The sequence below is a fragment of the Punica granatum genome, chromosome 8 (genome assembly GCF_007655135.1).
Source record: "Punica granatum isolate Tunisia-2019 chromosome 8, ASM765513v2, whole genome shotgun sequence".
In the NCBI taxonomy this organism is placed as follows: domain Eukaryota; kingdom Viridiplantae; phylum Streptophyta; class Magnoliopsida; order Myrtales; family Lythraceae; genus Punica; species Punica granatum.
Window position 1 is genome coordinate 7,619,998 of NC_045134.1, and position 10,994 is coordinate 7,630,991.

Sequence of the window (10,994 nt, forward strand, 5' to 3'; positions counted from 1 at the left end):
TCCTCATCAAAAATGAGCAACACATTCAACGATCACGAACTTACAGTTCCATTTCAGATTAGATTTCAATGACCTATTTACTGGCTTGGCATATAGGTCAAGCAGGTTCATATACCTCGTGGCTTTCTTAATATCGTATTTAGTGGAGAACAGGCACAAGTTAAATGCTATAAGCATTTTTCGATAAACGTATTCCTGCTCTATAGACCCCAAAGCACTCCCTTTCCCTATCCAGGCTTTGCTGATTGTTCTGTTTTTGTGTCTTCCCGTCCGCGGAAAGCAGTCTCTTGTATGTAATATGCCTTCCTCCCACTCGTGTTTTCTTTCTATTATCTTAGGTTATGTCTGTAGTTTAAATTGTTGTGTATTGATTATATTGAGCCCAAAGGATGTAACGTTTTGTATATTTGTATATATTTTTAGGTCTACCATGAAGTGGATCAGTCAGAAGTTAATCGCCTGAAAGGTTCATTATTGATCTCTTCACCGCATGGTATTCAGTTACAAGTAAGTTATTCTTTTTCACTTCATCAGCATCAGCATTCCGACTTATTGGGGGGGAAAAAAAGTGAAGAAGTAAATCTCTCATTCCATTTTGCATAGCAGACGAAATGAAACTAGTAACTAGATCTGCAGCTATTAGTAATCTAAGTTTTGTACTTTCCGGCTCTTCTGCTTATGATATAATAGGTGAACTAGACAAGCACATGGGTAAACTCAATGAAAGCAGATCAGTCTACAAATGCTGAAGGTTGCTGCTTGTCCTCCAAAGGATGTAACATTTTGTATATTTGTATTTCAGCAGTTACTTAAACATTGAAGCTTACATTTATATTTTTGTCATCTCCTCTCGAGAAATCTCATTCATCTGTCAATGTCTGACCTGGACAATACATTGTAAACCTGTTGCATTAATTGAGTTGCATAACGGAATAGGAAACTAAATCTAGAATATGACCACATTTGTAGGGTTTCATTCATGAGTTTCTAAATCCATCTATGCAACATGTTTTTCTCGGGACTCACAATTGAAGTAGATATTTTGTACGATTTGGAGTTGGATTCCTCTGGTGTTATATCCTGTCATATGGCTGCTACATACGACTAGTGGTTGATTTTGTCTTTGTTGCTAACTAATTTTGAGTGCTTTTGGTATCTCAAACCCCTAATTCAATGACTTTACAATTCCTTCTTTCACATGAAGTTCCAGATATTTAGCATGGACCACATGCGAGCGGTAGATCAATGAGGTTGCTTGCAGGATTATGATTAATATGTAAGAACCTCATGCCCCTTCCTTAACCTTTCAAAAATCTATCTAACACGTCACTATGTATCTGCACTTTAACTTGCTATCTTATTCTCGATTTTGCTTAAGCTGAGTGCATTCTCCTATTTGTTTTGCAGCTGTAATGGAAACTCCCGATTCTCTTGCATGCTATAGACAATCAAGAGAAGTGGCCTAAGGTTAGTCATGGAGGGGAGACGCGTGGTGTGTATGGATTGAATTTTGTCTTGTTTAGAGAGGTTGTGCTGTTTTATGGCACTTGCCGCCTGGACGTGTCGTTCGTTCCTTGTTACCATATGTCGGTTTGTCCCGCAAACCAGCACTGTTCTTAGTGGGCAAGGAAGAACAGGAAGTACTACCTCTGCAATGCAAAAGATGGAATCTCTTTGTTTTTGGGTTTGGTTAGTGTAATTACTTGATGAATTAGATGTGACAATTGATATGAGGATTATTATTCTCATTTCTTTACTGTTTTACAATGTTAAAGTTGAAATCTAAGTTTTTATATTCCTTTAGTTCTTTTTGCCCATATCTTCATGATTTTCATACTTTCTCCTTTGAAAGATTAGTGCCTAGATTGTGCAAATCTTGATTCTTTTTTCTTCTCATTTCTTTTTGGAAAAATTTAAGTAGGTTGTGTTAACATGTTTGGATAATCGGGTTAAACGGATCAACGGATCGTGTTAACGTGTCCGGGTAACCGGTTGAACGAATAAATGGGTCGTGTTAACGCGTCCGGCTAAACGGGTCGTGCCAGGTAAACGGGTTGTGTTAATGTGTTCGGGTACCGGTTATAATCGTGTCGTGTATACGTGTACCTGTTATGACACGTTTTAATAAATGGGTTTAAACGTGTCTTGTACAGGTTGACACGGATATAATCGTGTCGTGCTCGTGTATGTGAAACCTAACCCATTTAATAATCGGTGTCGTGTGCGGGTTATGACTTCGATGACACGAATCCGTTTATACATGACACGAATTGCCACCCCTACTAAGAAGTCCTCAAGTTACCTGATGATTATAAGATGTTATAGACGCAATGTGGGGGCTATCCATTTTTATGGTCGAATGGATATATTATTATAAAAAAAAAAACCAAAGCCTCAAAATCCCAAAATCTGTATATTGTTGCCTAATCTCGGAGAATATGATGTTACAACTACAAAATGAGCTTATGGAAAATCCCAAATATCAACTGTTGATTGGAAAAAGATGTGCTCCGAGTACTACAAACACTTATCCATGAATTACAGCCTGCAGATAAAATCAAAAACCGAAACAGGTCATGCAAAATATTATTCCAATCTCTCACCCTAGATTGAACTAAATATAAATAGAAGAAGAGATTTAAAAATGTGAATAAAAAACAAACCTTTTGGCCATTGAATCTCTTCTCGTGCTATGAATACTCATTCGAGTTTTCTTTGCTTCGAATGAGTGGGACCTCATCGTCCCTCCAAACTATCCTATCTTCACACAGAGCAGCAGTAACCTCCACATATAATCGGTGCTCCTGAGATTTGTTTAAGCGATTGACATGCAACTTACATTTTGTATTATAGAAGCTCAAATGATAGACCAAGAATGGTCAACCAATCACGAGTCTCTGTCTTACCTCCTTGAGAACCCTAGCTGCTAGCTCCTCTGCTGTGTCAGTGGGGAGCACAGGTACAACTCTTTGAGCGAGGATGCGACCGGTATCGTAATGGTCGTCAACGAAATGGATTGTGGGACCCGAGTATCTGAACCCCAAACATTAGACGATGAGACGATGGAGATGATGTGAACAAGAAAGCTTACTATCGTTACAAAATGATTAGAATCATTAGACAATGAGAGGATGAAGGCGATGTAAAGAAGTTTCGAATTCATAACCCGGAGCAGTGGAGTCTACCTTGCCCCAGAAGCAATGACTGCTTTGTGAACCTTCATCCCATAGTAGCCCTTTCCTCCGAATGCTGGGAGAAGCGAGGGATGAATGTTGAAGATGGATCTCCGGTAAGCCTGAACTAGTTCTGACGGTATAAGTTTCAGATACCCAGCAAGGAGAACAAAATCAATGTCGGCACTCCTAGTTAAAAGAAAGATAACGGTGTCAAATTCAAGGAGGACCAGATGAAAATAGATATTGCATTAAAATGAGAACAACTTCCAAGCAATCAGTGATCAATTCCATAGTATCTTTCTAACAAGGCTTCTAAACTTCGAGTGACTTACTGCAAACGAAGATGTGTAGACCCATTCTCAAGTAATGCAAATGATATATAGAAAGAAAATGCAAGTATGGTTTAATAAGAACATACCCAAGAGCTGTTACAAGGTCACTCGCTGATAGACCATCGGGTTCTCCTTTCGTGTTTGGAAATACGAGAACCCGAATACCTTTCTCTCTTGCATAGACTGCACCTCCACAATCTACAATTTGGAATACAAAAAACAAACCAACCGTCACAGGTATTCTACAATTTTAATGATTCCTAAGCTGCGGTCTAGACAATGAGCCCTCATACTAATGCAATCAGATGGTTCTTGAAAAACTCATACATGACATGCTTCCCATCAGTACGAGCCACAAAATCTTAGAATGTCCTCGAAAGAACAGGACACAAGTAAAGAATGCCAAAGTACATAGAGAAAGGTTCGGAAGCAAAAAAATCGAAAGAAAGGAGCCACCATTTCAATAAAAGCTTGCCTGTTTTATTCGTAACCAGAACAGCAACCTCTCCATGAATCAACCCATTGACACACGCCTCGTGAATCGACCGGAAGTTCGATCCTCCGCCCGAAACAAATACAGCAAGCTTCTTCCTCTTAATCGCGGAGACCAAATCCCTACGGTCAGAAATTAGGTCCCCCACCTTCTCCACGCTACTCTTGCTCTGAGCGGAGAGACCCCTTAAATAAGTCATGCGGCTGGGCGTCTTGAGGGAGACCCAGCTGGCTGACTGAACCGACGGGCGAGATGAGATCGAAGAGGAAGGGAAAAGCGAGGATTTTTTGAGGTTTGGGAGCAAGGAGAGTTTCGAATTGAGACGGAGACCAGAACCACAGGGCTCCATGTCTGAGTTCCAAGCTCTCAAAGTGCTGACGACAGTCCGAGTTTTCGTGGACACAGATTCCAAAGAATTACCTCATCAATTGTTCCGCAGAATCCAACACGGGCACTGCTGCCGGAACCCTGAGTTGATAAACCGGTCTGGACGCCTGTCTGGGAGGGAGGGAGGGCGCAAATTGGCGCAGCTCAGCCGCTGCCGTGACACAGAGAGAGAGAGAGAGAGTGTTGGGGGGGGGGGCGCGGGCGGCGGGGAGGACTGGGTAGAATGCCCTCATTAGAATAAAAGGGGTAAATTACAACAATAGCGCTTTTTTTTAAAACAAAAAAAAAACCATTTCACACTACAGCATAATTAATATGCTCAAATAATTTTACCATAAAAGCTCGTGGTATAAAAAAAAACTGAAAAACTTAAGTGCGTGTGAAAATTTGAAGAACACACGTCTAGTGATAGTAATATTTTCTCAGAGTAAGATGGTCACAATTATGCGTGGTACCTCATTATTTATAACGTATCATATAAAATATAATATAGATCATGCATTACATTTATATCTATCTACGAAATATGACTACATTTGTTTTTGAAAAGTAAATATATAAAACATCATATTTAATGCAAAACATAATCTAAAATGCTTTTCGAAAAACAAATATGATCTTGTGCAATTTGTTTTATTTAATCTTTTCAAAAAATATTTGTATTTTAAAAACTAAAAAAAATGACATATATCGTAAATCTACATATTTTGGAAAAATAAAGTTTCCTTTCAAAAAATAAACTCATTAAAGTCAAGAAAATAATGATCGTCCAACAAATCTATGTTTATATGTTTCAAAATCTAAAAAATTAAAATTAAAATTAAAATTTTGTTTTACAAGAAAAGCTCGAAAATTCATAAATATTAATCAATTCCACAAATCTGTCCTTTAAAAGTTTTAATAATAAAATTTAAAAACTCACTTTTGAAGAAAGCTAAAAAATAGAGAATAATGATCGATTTCACAAATCCATATCTTTTCTTTATATTTTAAAAAATAATAATTTATTTTAGAAAAATTGAGAAAATATCATTTAGCAATTCGGCATTGTGAGGCCATCTACATAAAATATTTATATTTTAAAATATTACTAAAATTGAGAAAATAATGCTTGATCCCATGAATCTATTTCTACGAGTTATACAAAAATTAAAATTTTAATGTTTTATATAGCAAGCTCAAAAAATCGAGAAAGTATAATTGGTCCCAAAACTCTATATTTATATGTTTTAAAAAAATTAAATTAAAATATAAAAATTATTTTTTAAAAAACTATAACATTGAGAAAATAACAACCGTATCTACAAATTTATATTCATATATTTCAAAAAAAATTTAAAAAAATCTTTTTAAAGGAATCTCAAGAAAATAGAAGGTAACGACCGATCCATAAATTTATCTTTATGTTTTAAAAATTAATTTAAAAAAAACTCATAAAAATTGAGAAAATTCCATTAAGCAACTGAACATTCTGAAATCATTTGGCTGGGCCCATCATGTTCTTGTTTTTCATATATACTATTTGTGGAGTCTATGCACGGGATAGTTTCACCAATCTTAAAAGAAAAATTACATCAATACCTGTCAATATAGTATGGATGTTGCATTTGTCAGAAATCGATATCTGCAAGCTCAAACTTATATTTTAGAATTGAGAATTTTCTTTCTAATTTCTGTACATATGTTATTATTAAAAAATATGACATTCAAATCACTAACAGTTGGGCGATATTATGCATAAACTATTGATGCTTTGAAATTCTAAATAGCATAGACAAATCCTTCATCCAGTTGGTTCCTGAATATTTTCACTTGATTTTTTCGCATAGTTGCATGAATTTAGTTAATCTATCAATACCAAAATTTTAAAGTAATTTTATTTTTTCCACATTCATTATATATATCACAATAAAAAAAAATCTCTTCATCTAGAAGAATCAAATTTATGCTAATTAAATCATTGCTCCTTGTGTTCACATCTTCCAATAATTTGATCCCTCTAACTTTTATTTTCACGAATCTTTTTCAGGTTCTACCTCTCTCTATAAATCATAAGACTTCCTGGAAAAGAAAAGTTACAAATTAACACATAAATAAAAAATAATAATAAGCGAAAAGCATATTAAAAATCAAAGATACCAATTAGTACATGCGTTATGAAAAAGGTAGTGCACAAAATTGATGAATCGCATTCATAAGGCTTGCATCCATATCACTAATTGGAAAGAAATTATGACATCGGTAAAATGCAAAATATTTTGGTAAAAAAAGATTAAAAGTGAATTTTTTCATAAGAATGAAAGGAAAAATTCAAAAATTAACAGCCTTCAATTTTAGAAGTGAAAAAAAAACACTTCTTCACTTCTAATGGTAGATGAACTTTTTAATAGTTCAGTTTAGTGATAAAAACACTTTTTTGAATTGTTCGCATTTTATTGTGATTCATCCTATATAAACGTATTAATATAGGATGAACTTTTTAATAGTTCACGTTTAGTGGTAAAAACACTTTTTTGAGAGTTGAATTGTTCGCATTTTATTGTGATTCATCCTATATAAACGTATTATACGGAATCCATAAAAAATATAATCCGATTTATTTTTAAAAGGCAAATATGATTCATATCTATAAAATATACGGCATAATTTGATTTTTGAAAAGCCAATACCGGCCATATCTTAAAAAAAGGATTTATGATCTAGACAATTCAATGTTTTGGATGTTGCATGGATAGAAAACGGCGGGAGCTTGTCCAATAAGTACACGTATATGCACGTAGGTGCATAAAAATTAGTGAGGTCAACATGTGTTAGACGATGGTTTAAAAAAAAAGTGTTTTCCATGGGCAGAGAGGAACTAAATGTGTAGAAAATAACTATTTATCCTACAATTTTTTTTTGGTGATTTACAAATCTATATCTTTATTTTTTTAAAAAAATAAAATTGAAAATATTTTTTTAAAGAAAACTAAAAAAGTGAGAAATTTTCATTAAGCTTCTGAGCATTCTGAAGCCATCTGAACGCGTCCACTATGATCTTGCTTTCGTATATTTACTAGTTGTGAGTTCGTACGTTACACGTGATAGATCCGCTAATCTGATAAGAAATTAATATGAATAAAATATTTAAAAAGATTCTACGTGGAAAGATGAAAGTGAAAAAGCAATATAAGACTAACGAACTCCTGATCAACGATCAGAAAAAGAATTTGGCAAACCCATCTTGAAGAACCATCAATAATTAATAATTGACACCCAATATCAAGCGGAACACAAAGATACGATAAAGAATGACAACTTCCACGGAGAGCCCGCAAATCAGTGCAAAAAAGAATGGAAAAAATAAGATTGGTAGGTCTTAATTTTTTTTCAAGATCAAAAATCAAAAGTGAATGAAACTAAAAAAATAAAAATAAAAATGAACAACTCACATTCACGTCAAATGGTAGACGTACTTTTTTAAAGTTCGTGTCTAGTCGTAGTAGTATTTTTTAAGAGCCGCACCGGTTATAGTTTTATGTGTTGTACTTCATACTTGTAATATATCATACAGAGTATATCCATTAAAAATAAGATCTTATTTGTTTTTTGAAAAGTAAATAAGATCCTTATCTATAAAATATGTGATCCAATTTGCTTTTTTGAAAAGTAGGTATAATCTTACATTATTTACTGTGACTATCTATAGAAAGATATCATTTAATTTGCTTTTTGAAAAAATAATTATATTATATTAATTAAAAAAGAATGATTAGTCCCTCTATCGTACCTTGTCTCTACATTGGATCAAGAACGGGTCAGAGGGAGGAATCCGACACAATATTTGAAATGGAGTTTCGCTCCCCTCCATTACATGATTTCTTGTTCATATAAATAGATATAGGATATATGGGAATTCGAAGGGCCATGCTATTGTTACTTAATATTTGTAATTTATAATTCATTAAAAATTTGAAATTAAAAGAAATACTGAAAATTTTAAGAACATTTACAATTAAGCGTCTTGAGGTCCTATGGTTGGACCTACCATGTTCATCCTTTCATATATATAATTCATTAAATTTTAATATGTTAATTTTAATATTCAATATTAAACATCAGGAAATTCAAAAACATTTTTAAATTTTAAAAATTCAAAAGTTTGTGATTTATTAAATATTATTCAAGTAAATGTATCTCATTCAAAAGTTAGAAATATATTCCATTATCAAATTTTATCATGAAAAATATTTTTTATTAAAAGATATTATAAAAATTAAGAACTCAAAAAAATTAAGAAAATTCTATTTAGAAACAATGTGTTTTGAGGCCATCTGGTAGAGTCCGCCATGTTCTTGTTGTTATATATACTAGTCGTAGAGTTTGTGCATTACATGATATATTTTTATCAATCTAAATATATATACATATATAATAAAAAATTAAAAAGAAAAACTCCTTGGAGAATCATAAGTGAAACAAAAAGAATAAAATAAACAAACACCTTCATGTTAAGGGCTAATAATACCTATAGAGAGATGAAAAAATTTAATTAACTAACTTGTATCTATGAATAGATATACTTTTCGAGAGTTAGCGTCTAATTGTGTATGATAATCTCTATTAATAACTATCGTACATAATTCGAATAAAATATAATCTGATTTATTTTCCTTTTTCGGTGAACAAATCTCATTTGTTTTTTAAAAAATATAATTTATATACCTATAAATATTAACTAATCTATTTTTAAGAATAGATATCTATAACAACATATGATTTATATATACTTTTTCTTCCTATACATATACCAAAGGTTGTACACATAACCTTATATTAATATATTTATATTGTGTATGAATATATACTAGTATATACTTATTTTGATGTAAATATCAATGTGAATATTACTTTTTATTTTATAAAATTCAAGATTATTAAATAATATCTATATTTATAATAAAATTTTCTCATTTATTTTAAATACATTACTTTTATATAAATTATGAAAGTTAAAAAAAATCAAGAAATCAAGTTTTACGATGAGATATCTTTAAAAAATATTTTTCATTAAAAATAATTCTGAAAATAAAAAATAAAAAACCTAGAAAACTCCTTTTTCAGAATATATATGCTATTATATACTTATTTTGATGTTAATATTTATGTGATGGAATATTAATTTTTATTTTTAAAATTCAATATTATTAAATAATATCTATAACTATATGTATAATAAAATCTTATAATTTATTTTAACTACATTATGTTTTATCAATTATAAAAATTAAAGACATAAAAAAACTATAAAAAATATATTTTATTAAAAATAATTTCAAAAATAAAAAATAAGAACGCAAAAAATTCCATTCAGAAAATTTATATTGCCTTCAATTAGAGATAACCATAGTATTCAAAAGATTTTGTGATATTCTTGGTTTTTTTAAATGGTATATTATAACTGAAAATTATTTTGAAAGATTTTTTTGTTAATTTTATAATAAAAGGCAATTTAAATTTTAAAAATTCAAAAAATAGAGAAAATTCCATTCAAAAATGGATATGTGATTAAATATTAATTTTTATTTTTAAAAAATTCAAGATTATTAAATAATATCTATATATAATAAAATCTTCTCATTTTTCAAATAGATTATATTATATAAATTATAAAAATTAAAGACATCAAGAAAACAAATTTTATGATGAGATATCTTTAAAAAAATTATTAAAAATAATTTCGAAAATAAAAAAATACATTCAGAAAATTCATATGGCCTTCAGTTAGAGATAATCATAGTATCCAAAAGATTTGTGATATTCTCAGTCTTTTTTTAATGGGATATTATAACTGAAAATTATTCCGAAAGATTTTGTTACTAATTTTATAATGAAATATAATTTAAAATTTTAAAAACTCAAAAAACCGATAAAATTCTATTTAGAAATGGAACGTTCTGAGGCTATCTAGCCGGGCTCACATAGTATCTTGCTTTCATATATATAGATTAATCGTGGAGCCCGTGTATTGCACATGATATAACATGAAATTCTGTGAAGTATTAACAACGTGAAAATGACTTATTCGTTTATTTTATAGCCCTTATTGCATGTGATTGTAACTAGCATTAGTGTAATGCACATGTATATTTTCACATGCATAAAATTACATATCAATTGAGGATTCAAAACAAGAAATATTTTACCTTTTCATCTAGAAGAATTATATCCATTCTGATTAATTTGTTGCTCTTTATGTTCACAGCGCGGCGTAATTTGAACACTCTAACTTTTATTTTTTGTATTACTCTAACTTTTATCTTTCATGAATCTTTATGAGATGCTAATTCCCTCAATAAATTATAAGACATCTTAAAAAATAATTACAAATTAATGCATGTTTAAAAAATTTGTAAAAAAAGCAAAGAGGATATTAATACATGCGTTGCAAAAAAGACAACATGTTGAAGAAATCGCATTCCTAAGGCAAAAACTCAGATAACCAAACTGGGAAAAAAATATGAGATAAAAAAGCATAGAATTGGAAAAAAGATTAAAAAAATGAAAATTTTCCATAAGAATGAAAAAGAAAATAAAGCACATCATGTTGCGTACATAGGACAAAGA

At 31.1% G+C, this 10,994-nt stretch overlaps 1 protein-coding gene across 1 annotated transcript; it reads right to left on the reverse strand.

The window, feature by feature from the left end:
• Positions 1-2,333: 2,333 nt before the first annotated feature.
• On the reverse strand, positions 2,334-4,590 carry LOC116216073 (phosphoribosylglycinamide formyltransferase, chloroplastic-like). The gene is made up of 6 exons (XM_031551993.1): positions 3,984-4,590; positions 3,595-3,706; positions 3,186-3,362; positions 2,907-3,033; positions 2,664-2,804; positions 2,334-2,545 (listed from the first exon to the last, which is right to left on the reverse strand). Exons 1-5 carry the CDS (start codon positions 4,348-4,350, stop codon positions 2,691-2,693), a joined length of 897 nt encoding a protein of 298 aa, XP_031407853.1. The 5' UTR covers positions 4,351-4,590; the 3' UTR covers positions 2,334-2,545; positions 2,664-2,690.
• Positions 4,591-10,994: the final 6,404 nt, after the last annotated feature.